The following is a 23,462-nucleotide window of genomic DNA, read 5'->3' as shown; positions in this document are numbered from 1 at the left end:
TTAAATTTTAAGAGTTTTGTGATTTTTTTGTAACTGGATTAATCAGTTCGGTGCTACTAAATTGTAGTTTTCTTTGGCCAGAAACAATTGTGTGGTAACAATTTCATAGGGTTCAAACTAAACATAAAAATCATCAAGTCATAAAATGTTCCTTTCCTGTTACCTCTTAGAAAATAAAAAATTAAAGTCTCTGGTCTTTTTTGAAGGACGTTCAGGTTTTTCTCTTTTATGGGAATTTTTGTCCATTCAGGGTCTGTCTGTGCAGAGCTCTTGCTGTTTGGGACATAATGTGAGTTCCTGGTTTCTGTGTTGCAGGAAGAATATGTTCAAGAGGGAATAAGATGGACACCCATTGAGTACTTTAATAATAAAATCGTATGTGACCTCATAGAGAACAAAGTGGTAAGTGTTGGTTTAGTATGTCTCTTCACTGCTCACAGGTTTACATTAAGTGAGTTTTTATTCTCTGTGTCATTGTTTCAGAACAGGCAAAGTGACAACTCTGATTTGCAGAGAATTTGAGCAATTGTACTAATTTTCTGTATGTGTGAAAAGAGAACAGTAGGGCTTTATTCTGGCAGTAAATATGAACATGTGGATATGAGTAAAATGTCAATTTACAAATGGAAGTTGTTATTGAATTCTAAGAGAAGACAGGATTACATGTTGACTTAGCATGAAAAGAGCCATAAAATTGGCCCTGTGTTCTAGTCCAACTTCTAGGACTTTAGCCTTAATGACTGATTCAGCCTGGTCATGGTGGCTCATGCCTGTAATCCCAGTACTTCGGGAGGCTGAGGCAGGTGGATTGCTTGAGCACAGGGGTTCAAGACCAGCCCCAGCAACATGGTGAAACCCTGTTTCTAAACACAAAATTTAGCTAATACAAAAATTGTATTAGCTAAATACAAAAATTAGCCAGGCATGGTGGCACGCACCTGTGGTCCCAGCTACTCTGGAGGCTGAGGTGGGAGGATCGCTTGAGCCTGGGAGGTTGAGGATGTGGTGAGCTGAGATTGTGCCACTGCACTCCAGCCTGGGTGACAGAGCAAGGCAAGACCGTGTCTCAAAAAAAAAAAAAAAAAGATGATTCAAAATAAAAGTGATACAGAACAAATATCTCTATAGGATTTTTTTATATATGTAAAAGCCAAAAACTGGAAACAGTAAAAACATCCGTAGACAACTTATTTATTTATTTATTTACATGTTTATTTATTTATTTTGAGAGGCATCTCGCTCTGTTGCCCAGGCTGGAGTGCAGTGGCGCAATCTTGGCTCGCTGCAGTCTCCACCTCCTGGGTTCAAGCGATTCTCCTGTCTCAGCCTCCTGAGTAGCTGGGATTACAGGCATGAGCCACCACCCCTGGCTAATTTTTGTATTTTTAGTAGAAAGGGGGTTTCACCATGTTGGCCAGGCTGGTCTCGAACTCCTGACCTCGTGATCCACCCACCTCGGCCTCCTAAATTGCTGGGATTACAGGCATGAGCCACCATGCCCAGCCAGACAACTTAGTTATTAAACAAACTATAGCATATCAGAACAGAGAAATATAGCCGTTAAAATAGTAAGTGTGAAGAATGTGTAAAACATGAGGAATGCTTATAAAATAGTGCTGTGTGAAAAAGGAAATGCATTATAGAATGTGTACACTAAATAACTGCATAAATGATGCCTATATGTGTAACATGCTGAAAGAGTACATTAAGAAATAGATTAGGTCAAAGGAAAATGTTTTTACTTTTGGATTCTTAAGCAAGTCAATTTGGCATGAATATGAGTGAGCAGATAATGATCTGTGCATGACTCTTGGATAAAACTTCAGGGAGTTAAACAGCGTTTTGGAAAATGGAGTTTCCTCCCTCTTTAGATCTAAGTGGTGACTCCCTATTTGGGACTATTAATTGCATTCTTGCCTGAAGGGGAAGACTGACTTTCAAGATGGTATCTTAAGTCTGGGGAGCTGTTTCCTTGCCTAAGAAAGGACCTGATAAGCATTGTCTGTTTTGGAGAGGTCAGTGACTAGGGCCTTGCCTTCTTGCTCCCATCAGAACCCTCCTGGCATCATGAGCATCCTGGATGACGTGTGCGCCACGATGCATGCGGTGGGTGAGGGGGCAGATCAGACGCTGCTCCAGAAACTTCAGATGCAGATTGGGAATCATGAGCACTTCAACAGTTGGAACCAAGGCTTCATCATTCATCATTATGCTGGGAAGGTATGGCCAATATCCATTTTAATGTCTATCTGTTTTAAGCCTTTGGGTCTGTGATCTGGTTTCTCATGAAGCAAATCATATGGCTCGCCGTATTTTATTCATTCAACAAACAATTTATTAACTATCAAAGGAAGCAAAACAAAAGATTGTATATACTACTGCATTTTTTGTATGTACATACTTTTATTTTTACATTGTAGAAGAAGCTACTACTTTTTTACAGCGTATAAATGAACATAGGTATAAACCAGCAAGAATGAAAGAAATAGCATATATCTAATGAAAAGAGTCAGAATTTCTAGAACACAATAAATACCTACATGCTACTTTTTGGGAACCAAATGCCAACTACATATATATATAACATGGCAAGTGCTGCTACATCAGAGGTACCAAAAATACTTAGGAATTGTAAAAAAGTATCGTCCAGCACGTGGATGCTCAATAAAAGAGCTAGAGGACTAAATAAATAGGAAAGTCACTCTACCTACTTTCCTGTTTCCATCTTTTAGGAATTCAAGTTTATTCAAAATTTCGTTATATAATCCTGTATCTATGATCTCTTCAATAATTTCAGAATGGTAGTTTTAGACAACTTTAAAGCTTAAGCTCCTTCTGAATTTCCCAAAGTGTTTTTGCACTTTTTTTCAGATGGGCCTCTTCTTCAGGGGTCAGCTTTATCTTTATAAGGTTGGTAATACCATTCTCTCCCAGGATACAAGGAATACTGAGGAATACTTCTTCATCTATTCCATAGAGGCCCTTAATTATGGTGGAAACTGGATGTATTCTCCTAAGATTCTTCAAAATACTTTCTGTTAAATCAGCCACAGATAGGCCAATGGCCCAAGAAGTATAACCTTTCATTTTAATAATCTCATAGGCAGTAGCAATCACTTCTTTGTGGACATTTTTCCATTGCTCAGGATCTTTATCAGTTCCTATATCAGAGTTCAGATCCTTCAAAGGGACACCAGCTATGTTCACTCCACTCCACACAGGAACACTTGAGTCTCCATGCTCTCCAAGGATCCATCCATGGCAGCTTTCAGAATGGATACCAAGCTTTTGTCCAATCAAGAAACGAAAACGAGCAGTATCCAGATTACAGCCGCTTCCAATAATACGGTTTTTGGGAAATGCACTCAACTTCCAAGCTACATAGGTTAAGATATCCACTGGATTGGAAACAATAATCAATTTGCAGTGGGGGCTGTACTGGACAATACTGGAAATCATTAACTTGAAGATGGCCACATTTCGCTGGACTAAATTAAGGCGCGTTTCTCCCTTTTCTTGGCGTGCACCTGCTGTGATAATCACTAGGTTGGAGTTCGCTGTGACAAAGTAATCTTTACTACAAACAATATTTGGCATTTTCGTGAAAGGGCTACCATGTTGAAGATCCACTGTCTCACCCTTCAGTTTGTCTTCATCAAGATCCACAAGGGCAAGTTCATCACTCAAGCCTTTTAATAAGATGCTGATAGCGCAGGCCATGCCCACAGATCCAGTTCCTATGATGGAGACCTTACTGTGATGAACGGGCTCCTCGGAAGTGAAACGCTCAATAAGCTTACTCTTCACAGTCGCCATCTTGCTCACGGGGGTGAAGAGCCAGGCGCCCTTGAGCGGGATGCGCGCTGCTTGACGGGGACACAGGGCCGTCCCCAGGCATAGGAAATTCGCTCCCACCGAGCTCACTCTCTGGCTGGCCCGCACAGCAGGCACAGTCCAACTCATGGCTGCTCACTCAAGAAGTGGAGAGAGAATGGAAAAAAGCTGCTGATCCGAACGTTAAGACGTCAAGAGAGCCGTTGGCAGGACCTTCAGCACTCTACGGCGGGTGCGCGTGACCCGCCCCCTGGCCCTCTACTGCGGCTGCGCGGGCCTTGCCAGCGTCTCCGACGTGTGCTTTCCGTGGGTGCTCAGACTAAGGCAGTGAAGGGCTGCTTCTCTAGCAGGTGATTTCTGGAGTTAGTTTTACTAAGAGTATTATCAATAGTTGACATGCTTAAGAGGCTAACCCAGATCCCTGGAATTACTAGTTTTTTATTTTTAGTATGAATGCCGAGGAAACATGCTTCTTTTAACTACAGATGAAAATAAGTTACGTTTTCTGAACCGTGACCCTGCCAGGAAGGATAGGGCTCTGTGCTTTGCTTACTGGTGGCTGCCTGCACCATGTCCCAGTGTCCCAGAATTGGGCTCCTGCTTTCTGGTCTATGGCGCTGGAGGTCTATTTTGAAAGAATCCCACTGCCTTGGTGCCAGTCCTCGCCAGGACCCACACTGGGACAGTCAGCTGGGGCTTGAGCAGGGTAGGGGCTGGCTGGGAATCACTCCAGCACTAAATCTCGCCATACTATTGCATATTTTTGGAACATGAATCACCCTGCTACATATATTAGCTGCTGAAGAAATGCATTTTCATCTTGCCTCTTGCTGGAATCACAGACTGGCATTCCTTGTCTCCGCATGCCTAGTATAAATCAAGGCCCAGAGTTCACTTTTGGTGTTTGTTCTTATAAAACTCATGAGTATTGGGTGCCTACTGGGTGCCAGGCTGTGTGGGGCTGCTCATGATAAAAGAGTTAAGTTGAGGTCATGGTCTTGGGGACTTCCTGGTGCTATGGAAATCCCCTGGTCTCATCCATCATCCCAGCTGATCTCTTGTTAAACACAGTATCTGAGCATGAGTTTCTGGCCAGATTGGTGCAAATTTGATACCACTTCTGGGAGAAACTGCAAAGCCTCAGATGACATGGCTCATTGCAGTGAATTACTGAGCATGAGGGGCTTCACTTTTGCTCTGCCTTAGCTAAAATTTAGGAAAAGTATTGAGTTTGTCACTTAGACACCCCTGTGGATCCACTGAAGAAGGGGTGTGGGGCCTTGAGAGCTGGAGTTCTGATTATGGATCAGCTGGGCCAACCGGGCAGCCAGATACTCATCAGCATCTGCAGGCCTTCCCCACTAAGTCAGCTAACAAGTAAGACATGCACAGCCTTCCTGTGACAGTGCACAATGAAGTCTCAAATGCAACATCTGGAAATCCACATGTTGTGGTGAGGGTGGCCATGCCAGCTTGGGTTTTTTGTTTGGTGAAATTAGATTTTTTGTTCAATAAATGATTTTGTTCAATGAATTACATTTTGTTGAATGAAATTACATTTTGTTCAATGAAATTCGATTTCTTTCCATTCTTGGCCAGGTATCCTATGACATGGATGGCTTTTGTGAAAGGAACCGGGATGTGCTTTTTATGGATCTCATCGAGCTTATGCAGAGCAGTGAGCTGTAAGTATGTTTTGCCATAGCTGACAGGGGATATAGGTTTGATGAAATTTTCAATATGAAAACAAACTTATGAGCTGGGTGTGGTGGTGTGTTCCTATAGTCCCAGCTACTCGGGAGGCTAAGGCAGGAGGATCACTTGATCTAGGAGTTTGAGGCTGCAGTGAGCTGTGATCACTCCTGTCAATAGCCACTGCCCTCCAACCAGGCAACATAGGAACACTGTGTCTCTAATAAAGAAAAAAACAAAAACAAAACAAAACACCTGTGATGTTTAGTGGTTAGCATTTTGTTCCTTCATGCTATTGGGTCTGAATCATCATTAATCTATTTAGTTTCTCAAAATAGCTTTCTTTTCTCTATATCAGTCTCTCCCTTTTATGTCCCTAACACTTCATGCCCCCAAATTCCAAGTGCCATCTACAGGTCCTTCAGGGCCTCAGGCTTTCTACCTTTCAATACTGTTATCAGGGAGAAATGAGCCCACTGGCTTTGGATTGGGATGGCCATTGCTGACTATTTAAGAGTGAAACAGTCTGGTTCTATGATACTTTGCCCTTGAACTCTTCTTCATGGTCATTGAATTTTTAAAGATAGTTAATGGCTTAGCAAGACCCACATTAACCAGAGTCCCTGAAGTACTTAAGAAATGGCTTGAGAACTCTGGGAGGGACAACTAAAGAAGGAGTGACTAAGAGATCCATTTTAACTCCCAAGACCCTGTTTCAGCTGTAGGGGTAGAAGAGTGGGGGTATCCCCTTGCACGCCGCTAGAACTTTCAAGACCACCTCTGCCTGCCTCCCGTCTTCCCGGAAAAGGTTCTCAAGATCCTGGATAACACATAAGAAGATGTAATTTACATGAGCAAGTCCATGCTTGCAAGGCAAGGCCCATGCCAGATCTTACAATTTCTAGAGCTTCTTTCAAGTAAGAGCTGCCCTTTTGCTCTCTATTACTTAAGCTGTCACAATAGCAAGGCCAGCTTCTCTAATCAACAGTAGTGAGCCTGATAATTTCCTATTAAAGGCCTGACTGCAATGAAAGCAAAGCAAGAGTTTCCTTTTCAGGCCCTGGTCAGCTGTTCTGCTCCATTTAACTGTCTCCCTGTAGCTCCCTGCCTCTCCTCACCCTCTGCTGTCCATCCCTGCCCTTCCTTGCAGTCACACCACCATTTCTGAGATTTTGCATTTCTTTTTATTCAAAACATACAAAATCAATTTGTTCTTCTCTGAGATGGTTAGGTAAGCCACAAGTCCTGGCTTGTGGGTTTTATGGCAGTCAGGTGCAGACTTGCTTCCAGAGATTGTTTTTAAAAAATTATTAAAATTCCTGCCAAGTTTAAGAGCTATTATTGCTTCCACATAAACTGCTGTCATATGGACATGGCCTATTATTTTGTAAACACATTTGATGTCAAAATCTGTGGTAGTATCTGGTCAAGTTAAAAGTAGATTGCTGGGGAGACTTCCTGGAAAATTCAAGATGCCCAAAAAGTCATTGAGGAGGAAGTGAGTTTGAGTTTGAATGTCAGATTGCTAATTTACATGGATCCCGTCATTCACCCAGTCAGCAAATACATATTATGGACCAACTGTGCACCATGCTATGCTTCAGACACCAGGGACACTAAGATGAGTAAGGCATTGTCCCTGCCCCGTTGCTAGTGAGGCAGATGTATAAACACATGAAGCTCAAATAGCAGTACTAATGAAAATAGCTTCAGGCCGGGCGCAGTGGCTCATGCCTGTAATCACAGCACTTTGGGAGGCCAAGGTGGGTGGATCACGAGGTCAAGAGATCGAGACCACTCTGGCCAACATGGTAAAACCCCGTCTCTACTAACAATACAAAAATTAGCTGTGTGTAGTGGCACGCACTTGTAGTCCCAGCTACTCAGGAGGCTGAGACAGGAGAATCACTTGAACCTGGGAGGCAGAGGTTGCAGTGAACCAAGACCGCACCACTGCACTCCAGCCTGGCGACAGAGTGAGACTCCATCTCAAAAAAAAAAAAGTATGTTCAGCCGGCAGAGCACTCGTGATTTGTTACTGCTCCACTTAAAATTGCTCATACTCAAAAGCAGTTTGTCAGGGTTTTCTGTGTAGAGCTGGGAACTGTGTGCTACTGGCATCTGGTGAGCAGAGACCAGGGATGCTGCTAAATATCCCACAATATGTAGAAGAGGCGCCCTCCTCGGCCCCCAACAAAGAATTATTCAGCCGCAGGTACCAATGGTGCCCAGACTCAGAAACTCTGCTCTAGAGCAAAGCAGCATCTGCACTGAATCCAGACATTTCATATAATTCCCTGAGCTCTGGTCTATCTTGCTTGTCTTAACAAACACATGCTGGCCAGGCACAGTGCCTCACGCCTGTAGTCCCAACACTTCAGGAGGCTGAGGCAGGATCACCTCTTGAATCCAGTTGTTTGAGACCAGCCTGGGAAACATGGCGAAACCCCATCTCTAAAGAAAATACAAGAATTAGCTGGACGTGGTGGCGCCTGCCTATATATATTCCCAGCTACTCAGGAGGTGGAGGTGGGAAGATGGCTTGAGCCTGGGAGGTCGAGGCTACAGTGAGCCATGATTGAACCCCTGTGCTCCAACCTGGGCAGTAGAGCGAGACCCTGTCTCAAAAACAAAACAAAAACCTAAAATCCCCTACTGACCTCCCTCTGTTATGTTCTGTCAAGATATACCTCAATTCCTGTAACTAGGAACATTGGAAAGGCAACGTTTTAAAATTTATTTTCCAGTCTTTGATTCCAAATTGCTTATATCTTAGAATTCTTTCCCTTCATGTCTCTTGTCCATTGTTCATTTCCCCAAGTCACATCTTGATGGCCCGCGCTGTGAGTCAGATGGCTTTTCTGTAGCCAAGGTTATGTGCCTGGGGACGTCCCTTCACCCCATCCTCTAAAAAGGCAGGCTTTCAGCCCCAAAGGTACTTACAGATTGTTAATTCATTCTCTTTCTCCTTTTCCAGGCCTTTCATAAAGTCTTTATTTCCAGAAAATCTGCAGGCTGACAAGAAAGGGCGCCCAACTACCGCCGGAAGCAAAATAAAGGTTAGTTCTCTTAGGAAGTTTATAGATTCTTATAAGGGCTAGGGCTTTCTAGGAGTAAGGAACTGCACCCCTGGGCCAGGATGAGGTCAGTGAGACTTGAGGAGATGGTTACAGAAGATGCCCAGAAGTAACATCACTGCTTGTTACAAGGTTCCAGGATGCAAGCTGAATTTGACTTGGCTGTACCGAAACCTTAAATGGATATTAAGTACCTCATAGCTTAATAGTCAGCAGATGATAATCAGCTACTTTCTAAGAGGAATGGCTTTAAACAGAATCTGGAAGAATTTATGTTAAACTATCAGAGAAACTTTGTGGTTCGGAGCCATGTTTTGGATATTGATGACAGTTTTCCAGGCCAGGCCCAAAAACCTGCCGGTTATGGAACGTTACTTGCCGGAAATTCTACTTGGTCTTTTAGGGGCAATTTATGCATCCCTCCTCACTGGGTCCTACAGGCCTCTCCTTGCTGTGAATTGAAGACACATCTAGCCACATGGTGTCTCAAAGTCTGAAGGAAATCTTACAGTGTTTCTCAGGAATTAGGCAGGGTTCTGTGGTACCTGTGCCATTACACTGAATTAAGAGTTTACGCTTAATTACACTGAATTAAGAATTTGTAGGCTGGGTGTGGTAGCTCACGCCTGTAATCCCAGCACTTTGGGAGGCTGAGGGGGGTGGATCATCTGAGGTCAGGAGTTCAAGACCAGCCTGACCAACATGGAGAAACCCTGTCTCTACTAAAAATACAAAATTAGCCAGGTGTGGTGGCACATGACTGTAATCCCAGCTACTCAGGAGGCTGAGGCAGGAGAATCACTTGAACCCGGGAGGCAGAGGTTGCAGTGAGGCAAGACTGCGCCATTGCACTCCAGGCTGGGCAACAAGAGTAAAACTCCATCTCAAAAAAAAAAAAAAATCTCTGTCAGCCAGATGTAGTGGCTTCGGCCTGTAATCCCAACACTTTTGGAGGCCGAGGAGGGAGGATTACTTGACCCCAGGAGCTCGAGACCAACCTGTGCGATATAATGAGAACCCCATTTCTACTAAAAATAAAAATTAGGTGTAGTGGCTCACATCTGTGCTCTCAGCTACTTGGGAGGCTGAGGCAGGAGGATCACTGTAGTCAAAGAAGTCAAAGCTGCAGTGAGCCATGATTGCTCCAGCCTGGGGGACAGAACGAGACCCTGTCTCCAAAAAAAAAAAAATAGTTTTTGTCATTGTGTCACACACAATCATGTAACTCTAAGAAATACTCACTAAGCTATTTTTTAAAATCATACTGGTTAAGAATAATTTTTTTTTAAAATTATACCAGCTAAATACTTCCTCAGTTTTACAATCAAAGGAATGGTTGAGTGACAGCAGGGCTTTGAGTTTGCTCGCCTGTGTTTGAATCTCAGCTCTGGCTTTTCCTCGCTGTGTGCTTGCCAAGGTGTTACTTACACTCTCAGTGCCCTCACCGCTTCCCTGTAAAATGGAGATATTAGTGTCTATCTTAAGAGATGACTGTGATGATTCAGCTTCATAATTCATTAGAAGCATGTAACGCAGTGCCTGAGGCATACTGAACACAAGATGTATATATATGCTCTGACTACATTCTTCCCCATTAGCCCCCTTCCTGTATCGCCGTTGTTGGTCTCTGCTTATTGTTATTTTTTTCTTTTTTGTAAAGTTGGCGTCTCACAATGTCACCCAGGCTGGTCTTGAACTCCTGGGCTCAAGCGATCCTCCCACCTCAAACTCCCAAAATGCTAGGATTACAGGCGCAAGCCACCGAGGCCAGCCTGGGCTTTCACCTGTAGGGTAGAGCCCTCTGAGTGTCAAGAACATCATGTTGAAAGAACTAGAGAAATTTAGTAGCCCCAGGACAGTCACTGGATTAGGCTCACTGGAGCAGATTGCTGAAGGCAGAAAACAGATGAAATTCTCATGAGGCCCAGATATTAATGTCTGCGTGAAGTTTCTGACTCATGCCTTTACTGCAAAGTCCTGGATAAGGATTAACTCTGGGCTGGAAAATCGAGTCATAAGACTGTCACATTCAGATCCAAGGGGCCCAGATCATCCAGGTTATGATGACTCATTTCCAAGTGGTCTGGATTATTGTCTATAAAAAGGAGAGCAAGGGTAGGGACACTTTTTTCCTGCTTGAAGACTTGTCCCCTTTCTTTCCTTTGTATGCTTGTCTGGTTGAAGGCTCAAAGTGCCACCATTGTGGGATGTTTCCAAAATGTTAAGGTTTACAAGTCTCAGACCGTTGTCTAGGGAGGTCAAGCTGAAGTCAGCCAGTTTACCTAAAGAGAGTACAGCATGTTTTCCCACCTCCAGGCACACTCTCCTTGGTGGATGTTGTGACCTCTGTCTGCCTGGCTGTCTGCCTCCACGTAGGAATAAAAGTCTCTCCCAGTACCTCTTACAGATACATAGCCATGGCCCAATCTCTGATACATTCCATATCCACAGTATTTTGCAGACATCATTGTCATCTTAACGATGTCCCTGAGGCATAAGCATTTAAAAGGATTCTGAGTTCCTTGAAAGAAAAATTAAACTTGTGTTCAAGGTCATCGTAGTGTTATAGATTTCATTATATTCTAATTATTTAAAAATTTAAACTGATTTGTAGGATTTAACTAATAGAATATTCATTTGATGGGAACTCTTATCTTGATTATAAATAAAAGTATAAATATCATAATATTTAATAGCACTTGATTTTGAGGTTTTACTTAATTCGATATTGTTGTGTCTGGAAGGGACCAGTACAGGTTGAGCATCCCAAGTCCTGAAATGCTCCAACGAGTGTTTCCTCTGAGCATCATGTTGGTGCTCAAAAAGTTTCAAATTTTGGAGCATTTTGGATTTCAACTTTTCAGATTAGGGATACTCAACTATAAAGTATAATGCAGGCTGGGCACAGTGACTCATGGCTGTGATCCTAGCACTTTGGGAGACTGAGTTGGGTGGATCATTTGAGGTCAGTCTGGCCAACATGGTAAAACCCCATCTCTACTAAAAATACAAAAATTAGCTGGGCATGGTGGCAGGAGCCTGTAATCCCAGCCACTCAGGAGGCTGAGGCAGGAGAATTGCTTGAGCCCAGGAGGTGGAGGTTGCAGTGAGCCGAGATCATGCCATTGAACTCTGGCCTGGGCGACAGAGCGAGACTCCATCTCAAAAAATAAAATAAAGTATAATGACAATATTCCAAAATCTGAAAAAATCCAAAATCCGAAACACTTCCGGTCCCAAGCATTTCGGATAAGGGATACTCATCCCATATTTAAATTAGAGCCAAAGATTGATGCTACGGAGAAACAGAATCAAGCTCAGAGGTGGCAAAGGCAGACTGGCTACAGCTTTATCTGAGTGCAGCTGGAGCTATAAGGGACATGACAGGGGAAGTACAGGCATCATGCAGGTGATTGGATTGGTTGGGGTTTTTTTTGGTTTTTTTTTTTGTTTTTTTTCTTGAGATGGAGCCTTGCTCTGTCACCCAGGCTGAAGGGCAGTGATGCGATCTTGGCTCACTGCAACCTCTGCCTCCCAGGTTCAAGTGATCCTCCTGCCTCAGCCCCCCACGTGGTGGACTACAGGTGGCACCACCATGCCTGGCTAATTTTTTGGTATTTGTTTTAGTAGAGACGAGGTTTCACCATGTTGGCCAGGCTGGTCTCGAACTCCTGACTTCAATTGATCCGCCTGCCTCAGCCTCCCAAAGTGCTGAGATTACAGGAGTGAGCCATTGCACCCAGCCTGATTGTTTGTTTTTTAATATCTATTTCAATCTCTAGATTAAATTAGAGGTCTTCTAGTTCAATCTACTTAGTTTACAGATAGAGAACTGAGGGCCAGAGAAATCTATTGATTAGTCATGTAGCTTGCAAATAAAAGTGCCAGGACCCACAGTCAGGCCTGCTGTCATCTCTGTTGAAGGTAGAATGAGGAGCTTTCACCCTAAGCCGTTTCTCACTGTGCTGTCTGTGTATTTTAACACCTGCTTCTGTTGAGCAAGTGCTGTTGGTACTTTTCTGTCCTAACTCAGGAACTCTTCTTGGCTGGAATCAGGATTAAATTCAGTTACTGCTTCACAACCACCTCAGCAGACGTCTTAAGTTGACCCAAGGCTGGGCACAGTGGCTCACGCCTGTAATCTCAGCACTCTGGGAGGCCAAGGGTGGGGAGGATTGCTTGAGGCCAGGATTGAAGACCAGCCTGGGAAATATAGTGAGACCCCATCTCTACAAAAAATTTTTTTCAAAAATTAGCTGGGTGTGGTGGCATGTGCTTCCAGTCCCAGCTACACAGAGGGCTGAGGTGGAAGGATCACTTGAGCTTGGGAGGCCAAGGCTCCAGTGAGCTGTGATCATGCCACTCTACTCCAGCCTGGACAACAGAGCAAGACCCTGTTACAAAAATTAAAAATAAGTAAATAAAGTCGACCCATAGCTATTGAAATGCAGGATAATTTTGATGGTTAAGATGTATTTCTATTTGCTGAAATTAATTATTCACAGCCTGGTGGCTTCTGTCTAATCCTACCTCACCCAGTTAATTCCTTTTATATCACACTAAATGATCCCATCTCTTTGTCAGCAAGGCAGGATAGCATTGTTGCCAAAGAACAGGCTTGGTAGCCCATGGACGTGGGTTCAAGCCTTACTTTTCTTGCATGCAGATTGTGTCATCTTGAGCAATACTTTGTTTCTTTAAGGCCCAGCTTTCTCATCTAAAAAACAGGAATAATATTAAATAGTAGCTACCTCTTCAGGTTGTTGTGAGGCATAAATGAGATAACCCATGTATCTAATCCACACTGCAAACTCAGTAAATGTTATCCGTCACTATTTTAGCTGGAGAGGACTATAGCAAGTGACTTATAAACTTAAGTTACACTTGCCTCTCTATGTTTTCTTATGCTGAGGTGAAAAAGAAGGAATGCTGTTAAATACTTAGGACAAAAGAGTTTGCAAAGTTATTCTGGGAAATTAAAAGTTGTAGGCTGGGCACAGTGGCTCACGCCTGTAATCCCAGCACTTTGAGAGGCCGAGGCGGGTGGATCACCTGAGGTCAGGAGTTCGAGACCAGCCTGACCAACATGGTGAAACCCTGTCTCTACTAAAATTACAAAAATTAGCTGGGCCTGGTGGCATACGCCTGTAGTCCCAGCTACTCGGGAGGTGGAGGCAGGAGAATCACTTGAACCCAGGAAGCAGAGGTTGCAATGAGGAGAGATCACACCACTGCACTCAAGCCTGGGCCTCAGAGTGAGACTCCATCTCAAAAAAAAAAAAAAGTTGTAATTAAATACAAAACTAAAATCTAAAAATGAAGTTTAAAAAATTAAGAATTTGGGGATTTTAAGAAAAAAAAACTGTGTTATATTCAACTCTGCAGTCCCTCTCCGGCTCCACCTGATGTGTTGCAAAAATCGTCAAATTTGTTCTCAAGTGCAATCTACATCATCAAAGAACATAAGAGGCAATTTACTTTTTCATCATAGGACTTTGCTTTGATCATGCAACCTCTGCAGCCGTCTGTCCTCAATTTCAAGCATCGCAAAGAATGCTATTTCCTGCACATCTAAACAGAGAACTTAATTCACCAATGAATATCTTGCTTTGAATATACTCAATAGTTTTTCTCAAGGGTTTCAGATTTCCCAAACCCATGAAAACAGAAAAGTCCTAATTGAGAGAGGGTTGTCTCTTGCAAGCAAATGTCTTCTGCTGACTTTGTAATGGTTTTCTGGCTTTGCAGGTCCCTTTCGGCTTTTTTTCTTTTAGAGGTTTTCTCTCTTCAGGCTGCTTTGCTTGGAAGTGGAGTTTGCATGTGTGCCACATACTTGGACCCACAGGGTGTGCTCAGCTGTGGGGTGGGAATGCTGATGTGAGCGCTACTCCTGTTTCTTCAAACAAAGTTTGAGATTCTCAGGGTTTAAAATACTTCATAAGCAATTTCAGCTTTATGTGGCTTTTTCTGCTTGAATCCAGTTCTACTTTGAGTACCCATTGCACAGGCATGAATAGAAGGTTTTATATAGAATATTCTAGATTAGCAAAGAAGTTAGCAGCCACAGATAAAGTGTTCAGACTCCACAGGTTTTTAAATGGACATATTGAGGAAGAAACTGAATGAAATGGCTTATCAAAAGTTTGTAATTTCTCAGATTTTTATGAATCTCCCATTCTTTAACTGTGAATTTTCATCACTTTAGCAAAGTGATTTACATTCATTGGATTGCCAGAAAAGAGAATGTAGGGAATTTGATGATTTATCCTTACAAATAATTTTGGGGGAAAAAAAGCTAATAAGAACAATATATCTTCAAAGGCCCTCTATCAGTATAAAATGAACTGAGTTTGTTAACTGACATGCTTCACTGTACCACATGAAAATCATTTTGCATGTGAAGATTTATTGGGATTTTTGTTTTTTGTTGTTGTTCTGTTTTATTAACTGTACTAAAAATGCCTAGTTGCTTTTGAAGATTGAATTTCAAACCCATTTAAGAGTGATAAAATGATCATAAAAGTCAGCAAAGCTTTCGGAAAGTTTAGTAGACCTGACTATGCTTAACGAGCAAATTGTCATGAAGATTAATTCCTAGCTATATATTTCTACAATAGAGTTTTACAAGTCTCCTTTGAAATTTGGTCTTCTTTAGAGAAAGTTCCATGATTCTGATACTGTTCTTCCTTTCTAGAAACAAGCCAATGACCTTGTGAGCACCCTGATGAAATGTACACCCCACTACATTCGCTGCATCAAGCCAAACGAAACCAAGAAGCCCAGAGACTGGGAGGAAAGCAGGTATGGGGGGAAATCGGCTTAGGTGGGGCCGGGACCTTTTTCCCTCTGCTCAAGGTGAGCCATCCTCCATCACAGGCAGGAGCAGTGTCAGTTGCCCGCACGTGGCTTTGTCATGCCCTTGCGTCTTAACTTTTTCAGGACAAAAGCTATATACTGTTTCCCCTCTGTGTCATTTCCTAAAATGTTAGCAGCGCCATTCATTTCAGCATTAGCAGTTTATAATGTTGATCTTGGCTAGTCTGGGGGCAGATAGAAAAAAAACAAAACATAACCTCATACCGCAGAGTCATGATGGTTTTAAAATCAGTTTGAGGTTCTGTGTAGACATTCTTAGTACACCCAGCCCCTGAGCGGGACCCACAGGATGTGGCCTAGAATGCTTAGCTTGGGGTGGAAAGTGGAGGGCGTAAGAGCCGATGGAAATACAATCCAGCATTTGCTGTGCCTCATGAAGACACCAGTGACAAGCTGGAGGCTCTGGCATTCCCCCTAAGCATCGTATTGATGAGAAGAACGACTCTGGGAGGAAAGATGTCAAAGGGAAATGCAGAGTACAAGAATTCAGCAAACCCTTTCTGCCCTGACTTCCAAGGAAGCCTGCATCACTGTTCCTCCCACAGCTAGCATTTAGGGAAGTGGCCTGGGCAGGAGGAAATGGTGGCATTGAGTAGGAGCCTGTTAAGGTGGTGGCTAGAGGATATGAATTTTGTGGCCTGCTGGGAGACCCAGACACACATTGTTCAGAGGCCTGATCCCACTGTCCATAGAAGCATGGGAAGGAGGGCTGGGGAGAGACTTAAACTACAGAGAGGACCCCAGCCATTGTCACCTGGTATCAGTCCCAGGATGGGAGCCTACCAGAATTGCTACTTCTTGTCTTCTCTCTTGGAGAAAAGAAGATAGGCTCTTTGAGGTGTTGAGTGAAGAACTCCAGGTTTAGCTTCCACAGGAAGACAAGGACTAAAATTCCTAGCTGCCGATTATCTCCTGCGAGGGACAGGTGTGTCCATTTTCCTTCCTGCCAGCAAGATCCTAAACCATGGCAGACAGATGATGCCTGATCCTTTACAGGAGGAAACAGATCCATAGTAAGAAAAACACGTAGGTCAAACATTTACTGTCTGAAAGTTCGTTCTATTTAATATTGAATACTTCAGCATGTAGTCTAAGTCTGTTCTTTCCTCTGAAGAAGCCAGGCTGCTTGGATGTAGGAGCTGCCATCTTTTCAGTCCACTATGTTTCTGAATAATCTCATCCATAGATGCATATTCTTAAGGATTTTTTTTTTTTTTTTGGGAGACAGAGTCTCGCTCTGTCACCCAGGCTGGAGTGCAGCAGCATGATCTTGGTTCACTGCAACCTCTGCCTCCTGGTTTCAAGTGATTCTCCTGCCTCAGCCTCCTGAGTAGTTGAGATTACAGGTGCCCACCACCATGCCTGGCTACTTTTGTATTTTTAGTAGAGATGGGGTTTCACCATCTTGACCAGGCTGGTCTTGAACTCCTGACTTCGTGATCCAACTGCCTCGGCCTCCCAAAGTGCTGGGATTACAGGTGTGAGCCCACCACCCCCGACCCCTTAAGGCATCTTTTCTATTGAATCTCTGAAATTTTTCAACTTAATGTAGTCAGATTCCTTCTGCAATATTGTCCATTAATGATATTCAGGCCCGGATGAGGAGCTCATACTTCCTAAGCTGACCGGCTCTTCTTTGGTCAATTCTTACTTTAGGAGGCTGTACAGTCCTTCTCTAGGTCACTTTTATCCTAATCCCAGGTTTTCAATCTGTGATAAGAATCATTCTCATTACTTTGCCCACTGGACAGCTTTTCTGTTAGTTTGAGGTGACTGTCGTGTTTCTCTTGAATCTTCTCTTCTACAGCTTAATCCCTCTCACTTCCCTCAACACTTTCTCTGGGACATGAAATATAAGCATTCCCCATCTTAGCCCTTCTCTTGGATGTACTTAATTTGGCCTCTGCTTTTCTGAAATGTATAGTTCCGCTTCTCCTTTCAGACTAAGAGGGAGCAGCATTGTCATCTCTTCCAGTCTAAAGATGTAAAATGCTTACACCCAGGAGTTTGAGGCTGCAGTGAGCCATGATTGAGCCACTGCACTCCAGCCCAGGTGTTAGAGTGAGACCCCCAAGTCAATCAATCAATCAGTCATATAGAAAACATCTTGTTTTGCTCTCTTACATTGGTTCCCATACTTGAGCCTGCCTCAGGATCCCCAGGAGGCCTTGTTAAAGGTGAGATTGCTGGGCTCCATCCCGAGTTTCTGATGCAGTGGGTCTCAAGTGGGGCCCATGAATGTGCATCTTAAAAATCTTGCAGGTGGTGCTGGTGATGATGGCCCAGGCACTGCACTTTGAGAATCATTGATCCAGAGCAAAGAACTAGACTGGGATTTGGAAGACCTGTGTCCCGGTGCTGACCTATCACTAAGTTGTTAGAGCGAGACTCTTCATCTCCTTAGCCCTCAGTTCCTTCCTCTTAAGAGGGTCCATCTAGAATAGGATCTCCTTCAGTCTGACGGAATGAAGGCTTCCAGACAGTGGCTGTCAGTCTGCCTCTGTCTCTCTTACTTTTGCACTCACCTCTCACACATACCCACAGTTGTACATCCCACCCACACATACATCCATATGTACATACACACAATAGAACAGTGATATTAAATCAATATCCCAATATGATTACTCCAACCAAAACTTTAGTCAACCTTAGAAATAAACCATGAGAGTCTTGGAAGCAGACGTATTGCCAAAGGGGGCCTTAGCCCACCTTACCCCATTTCAAACTCTATCCACCTGCTCTTCCCAGCAAATACTCTTAAATGAAAACATCTCACTTGCCCTACAAATGCAGTACCTCCCCTAGCACACCCTCCCCTACCCCACGTAGATAGTTCTGCTGAAAGCCCCTCTAAAATAGAAATTTTGCAGTAGCTGCTTGGAAGTTCACCAACCCTGATGCTACCTTCTTGTAAAAATCCAACATAATTCATTGGAATATCAGAAAATGGAGAAATTAAATGAGTGGTACATTTTATTCAGTAAATCCTCTTAGGATGAGGATGGTATTTTCTCTTTTCTTTTTTTTTTTTTTAAATGATTCCCCTTTGAATTGCAGCAAAGAATTTTATGACATGCATTCAAATAAACTGGTTTTAAGAAGTTCAAGGTATTAGTTGGTCAAGCATTGATTTATAATTCCAGTAAGACCGCTTTCTGGGATTCCATCCTTAATCCTGGTTTGGGTTTATTGTGTAACAGATGGTTTCACTCCATCCATGAGTCAGGAGTGTTGGGGTCCATGAAAGGGCAGTGTGCTTCACTGGCTGGGATTACACACCCAGTTGAAGCTCCTGGTGAAGAGGGTTACTCATTCCACAAGTTTATGGGGTGTGGGGTTTTTCTTTTTCTGTTGCAAATGCGTTTTTGTTTGGCTTCTGGCAAGGTTGCTTGCCCTGGATTCTGAATTGCTGCCTTGCAGAGTTCTCTAGCCCTGATCAATTTGAGTAAACGGCCAGGGACAGTCTTGGAAAAAGACTCCCTCTGCAAGATGGAGTTGGCATAGCCTAGGGAACAACTGGGCATTGTCTGACCAATGACTGCTGAGGAGGTGACAGTGCTCCAGGAATATGCAAAAATCAACTTGTGTCGCTTTGATGACCCCAAATTTTAAACATTACAGGACTTGCTAGACTCATTTCTACCAGAAAATTTCCTGATGGTGGAAGTTATAATGAATGAAACAATGTTTTAACATGCGGAATATTCCTTCCTATGTGATTCATGGGAGAGGAACATTTCTGCTGGAATTAATGGGTGATGCATTCCCTGCCTGGAAAGCTTGGCTTGAAGCCATTATTTATGAAAAGTACTTTAAAATGAGCAGAACCTTTAAATGAACAGCTTCATGCATTTTTCTCACTAGAGAAAAGGCCAGTGGCGAGTTTTAGATTTGGAGGTTGAGAGAAAGGAAAATTAATTATTTTTAAGTTTAATTACCTTTTTAATTGACATGACATTTTCTCTCTCTCTCTCTCTCTCTCTCTCTCTCTCTGTCTCTGTCTCTGTCTCTGTCTGTCTGACTTATATGGGCAAAGGTGGATATTTAGTAGAGACGGGGTTTCACTGTGTTGGCCAGGTTGGTCTCGAACTCCTGACCTCATGATTCGCCTGCCTCGGCCTCCCAAAGTGCTGGGATTACAAGCGTGAGCCACTGTGCCCGGCTTAACTCTTTGCACACAGAGGCTTTTTAAAAGTTAATAATCTTAGAGGAATCAACATTTCTGGCTCTTGGCTCTGTAAGACCCATCAAACTGGAGACTCTTAAACACCACTCCCATTGTGACCTCATCCTTCCCATCAGCCAAGGTTGCACCTCCACTTCGAGCTTCATCTGTCCCCCTCCTCCTGTCCCACAGCACCCTGCCACTGGCCTTTCCTATCCTCGTGCCTTTGCTTTCACAGCCCTCTGCCTTGTCCTGTGCACCTCATGGATTCAACTCACCCCCCAGGCCCAGGCACATCACAGTGCTCCTGAGAATCCCTGTGCTGTGAAAAATCCATTTCCTTCTCTATTCTCCTATCCTGGTTTACGTATTATAGCTGGGAATGGATGAGAATAATAACAGCTTTACATTGCTCATGCTACGAACTAAGTGCTTTCCATAGAAAGTACTCATCTAGAAATAAAGAATTTATGCCACCATTCCCGTTTTTACAGAAGAGGAAACTGAGAGGCACAGAGAAGTTGCATCATGGCAGGGCCAGTGGCGCAGCAGGAATGCTGCACCAGAACCTGGCTCCTAACCACTGTGCTGCCTGCGTGGGCTCCAGCAGGAATCATAGCACTGTCCTTTTTTGGTGACCCTAGCATGTTGCAATAGGGAGTGTGTGTGACTGGCCCACAGTAGACATCCGGAAGTATGAGGCTTAATTGGAAATGGTGGTTTTTGTGAGAGCCTTACTGAGAAGACAGCTGTTGGGAACCTGTGTGACATCAGAATGAGGATGCTTCTGATTGTCTTTTCAGCTCAGCAGCTCCTGAAAGGCCCATTTTGCTGAGCGCATTAGCCCCGTTATCAGCACAGATATCCCCAAATGTACCAAACAGGGAGTGTGAGGAGTTACCTCCCTACTGCAGCACAATTCTGACATTCCATCCTCAAAAGAGAGAGACCTTACTTTTTATGTCTAATTTGCCTCAAATACCATGTTTCCAAATGTCTGTGTTCAGCCAGCTTGTGTAGCACGCAGCCTAGCCCCAATTTATCTTCCCAGAGTGGATGATCTGAAGCAAGTGTTCAGGATCTGTCGGCATCCAGAACACCATGTTTCCCAGCAAGTGGTGGGTTTTCACAAGGCACATGTCCGTGCTCCACCTTAGACCCAGCAGGCCTGCTAAAATAGCATCCCCAAGGTGCAGGCCTACTAAAACAGGTCCTCAAGGTGTGGGGCATGGGGCATCTTCTGGTATGAAAATCCTCATGTGTGAGAATATTAACCTAATAGTTCCTTACATCCATTTTTTCAAAAGACATTGCTAGATTTTTACTATTAAGAAACCAGGATGGGCCAGGCATGGTGGATCACCTGAGGCCAGGAGTTCGAGGCCAGCCTGGCCAACACAGCAAAACCCCGTCTCTACGAAAAAATACAAAAAATTACCCAGGCATGGTGGCACATGCCTGTAATTCCAGCTACTCAAGACGCTGAGGCAGGAGAATCTCTTGAACCCACGAGGCGGAGATTGCAGAGAGCCGAGATTTTGCCACTGCACTCCAGCCTGGATGACAAAGCAAGACTCTGTCTCAAGAAAGAAAGAAAAGAAAGAAAGTTTGCCACTGCACTCCAGCCTGGATGACAAAGCAAGACTCTGTCTCAAGAAAGAAAGAAAAAGAAAAGAAAGAAAGTTTGCCACTGCACTCCAGCCTGGATGACAAAGCGAGACTCTGTCTCAAGAAAGAAAGAAAAAGAAAAGAAAGAAAGTTTGCCACTGCACTCCAGCCTGGATGACAAAGCGAGACTCTGTCTCAAGAAAGAAAGAAAAAGAAAAGAAAGAAAGTTTGCCACTGCACTCCAGCCTGGATGACAAAGCGAGACTCTGTCTCGAAAGAAAGAAAGGAAAGGAAAGGGAAAGGGAAAGAAAGAAAGAAAAGGGAAGGGAAAGGAAAGGAAGAAACCACGCCGAGTACAGTGGCTCATGCCTATAATTCCAGAACTTTGGGAGGCCAAAGCAGGCAGATAATTGAGTTCAGGAGTTTGAGACCAGCCTGGGCAAAGTGGCGAAACCCTGTCTCTCCAAAAAATACAAAAATTAGCCAGGTGTGGTGGTGCATGCTCGTAGTCCCAACTGCTCAGGAGCCTGAAATAGGAGGATCACCTGAGCCTGGGGAGGTCAAGGCTGCAGTGAGCTATCACATCACTGCACTCTAGCCTGGATGACAAAGTGAGACCCTGTATCAAAAAAAAAATTCTTGTAAGAAAGAAGAAATCAACTAAAACTATAATTTAGATATATTTTAGATCATTTTTAATGTACACACTTGAAATTAATAGTTTTAAATGCCCTTTCGTAATTTGTATTAGAAAAGCCTAGAAGTGTAGTTCCATTAAGTCATAATCAATATTAAAGTTTAAGTTCAGTAACAAAACCAGCATTAGCATCATTTAATTCAAAAGTTAAAAGTTCTTTCCTTTAGCCTTCTGATAAACCAATATTTTTGTTCATACTCTAGGTGATAGTTAGATGGTTCTTTGTGTTACTGTTATTCTTTGAAATAGATATGTAATGCCCTGTTATTTAATTGCTGTATTTTTATTTATTTATTTATTTATTTATTTATTTTATTTCTGAGACGGAGTCTCACCCTGTCATGCAGGCTGGAGTGCAGTGGTGCGATCTCAGCTCACTGCAGCCTCTGCCTCCCGGGTTCAAGCGATTTTCCTGCCTCAGCCTCCCGAGTAGCTGGGACTACAGGTGCACACCACCATGCCTGGCTAATGTTTGTATTTTTAATAGAGACAGGGTTTCACCATGTTGGCCAGGCTGGTCTTGAGCTCCTGACCTCAGGTGATCTACCTGCCTCAGTTTCCCAAAGTGCTGGAATTACAGGTGTGAGCCACTGCGCCAAGCCTAATTGCTGTATTTCAATATTTTAAAATTAGCATTATGTCATCTGAGAGGTCAGCTCAGTGTTTGAACACTATAAACTGTAGTCTTTTGAATATGTTTCCCTACAGCTTGGAACTGGGGGCTTGGGGGTTGGCCGGTAAGAACACGGGTGAAAGGATTATCCAGTAACGTCCAGGCCCCATTTTCTCCTTTGCACAGGGTAAAGCATCAAGTCGAATATTTGGGTCTGAAAGAGAACATTCGAGTGAGAAGAGCTGGCTATGCCTATCGGCGCATCTTCCAAAAATTCCTACAGAGGTAATGAACTAGTGACTCTGGCCCTTTTTAAAACAGGTTTATTGAACTATAATTCAAATCTATACAATTCACTCACTTCAAGTATACGAGTCAATGGCTTTTAACATATTCACAGAATTGTGCAACTATCACCACCATTAATTTTAGGACATTTTCTTAACCTGAAAAGAAATCATGCTTCCCTTTGTTATCAACCCCCAATTTTCCCCTTGCCTCTGGGCCCAGCCAGTCACTTATCTACCTTCTGTCTATAGATTTGCCTATGCTTTTCATAGCAATGGAATCATATATGTGTCCTCTGTGACTGGCTTCTTTCACTGAACATAAGATTCATCCATGTTGTTGCACTTCCACGCCTCCTTCTTGTTAATTGCAGAATAATATTCCATTGTGTGGATATGCCACAGTTTACTTATTCATTCATCCGCTGATAAACATCAGTTGTTTCCACTTCTTGGCTATTATGAATAATGCTGCTATGAAAATCTGTGTACAAATTTTTATGTGGTCATATTTCATTTCTTTTGGGTGTATGCGTCAAAGTGCAATTGCTTGGTCATATGGTAACTCTGCATTTAACCTTTGAGAGGAACTGCCTGATTGTTCTCTGAA

The 23,462-nt window shown here is 43.3% G+C and overlaps 2 protein-coding genes across 2 annotated transcripts in view; one reads left to right on the top strand and one right to left on the bottom strand.

The window, feature by feature from the left end:
* MYO1E (myosin IE) overlaps nt 1-23,462 on the top strand; it is a 238,128-nt gene that overhangs the window by 161,281 nt on the left and 53,385 nt on the right. The window contains exons 13-18 of the mRNA XM_054451269.2: nt 316-402; nt 2,053-2,220; nt 5,434-5,519; nt 8,504-8,585; nt 15,298-15,404; nt 22,752-22,850. Coding sequence (XP_054307244.1) covers nt 316-402; nt 2,053-2,220; nt 5,434-5,519; nt 8,504-8,585; nt 15,298-15,404; nt 22,752-22,850 — 629 coding nt within the window. The remainder of the gene's footprint in view (nt 1-315; nt 403-2,052; nt 2,221-5,433; nt 5,520-8,503; nt 8,586-15,297; nt 15,405-22,751; nt 22,851-23,462) is intronic.
* On the bottom strand, nt 2,231-4,080 carry LDHAL6B (lactate dehydrogenase A like 6B). The gene has a single exon (XM_054451270.2). It carries the CDS (start codon nt 3,961-3,963, stop codon nt 2,818-2,820), a length of 1,146 nt encoding a protein of 381 aa, XP_054307245.1. The 5' UTR covers nt 3,964-4,080; the 3' UTR covers nt 2,231-2,817.

The sequence above is a fragment of the Pongo pygmaeus genome, chromosome 16 (assembly GCF_028885625.2).
Source record: "Pongo pygmaeus isolate AG05252 chromosome 16, NHGRI_mPonPyg2-v2.0_pri, whole genome shotgun sequence".
NCBI classification, from domain to species: domain Eukaryota; kingdom Metazoa; phylum Chordata; class Mammalia; order Primates; family Hominidae; genus Pongo; species Pongo pygmaeus.
The sequence above is the reverse complement of the archived record's forward strand: the minus strand, read 5'-3'. Positions and strand labels throughout refer to the sequence as shown.

What these genes read in the sequence shown, in the direction of transcription:
- LDHAL6B (XM_054451270.2), bottom strand. Translation starts at nt 3,963, where the DNA reads ATGAGTTGGACTGTGCCTGCTGTGCGGGCCAGCCAGAGAGTGAGCTCG.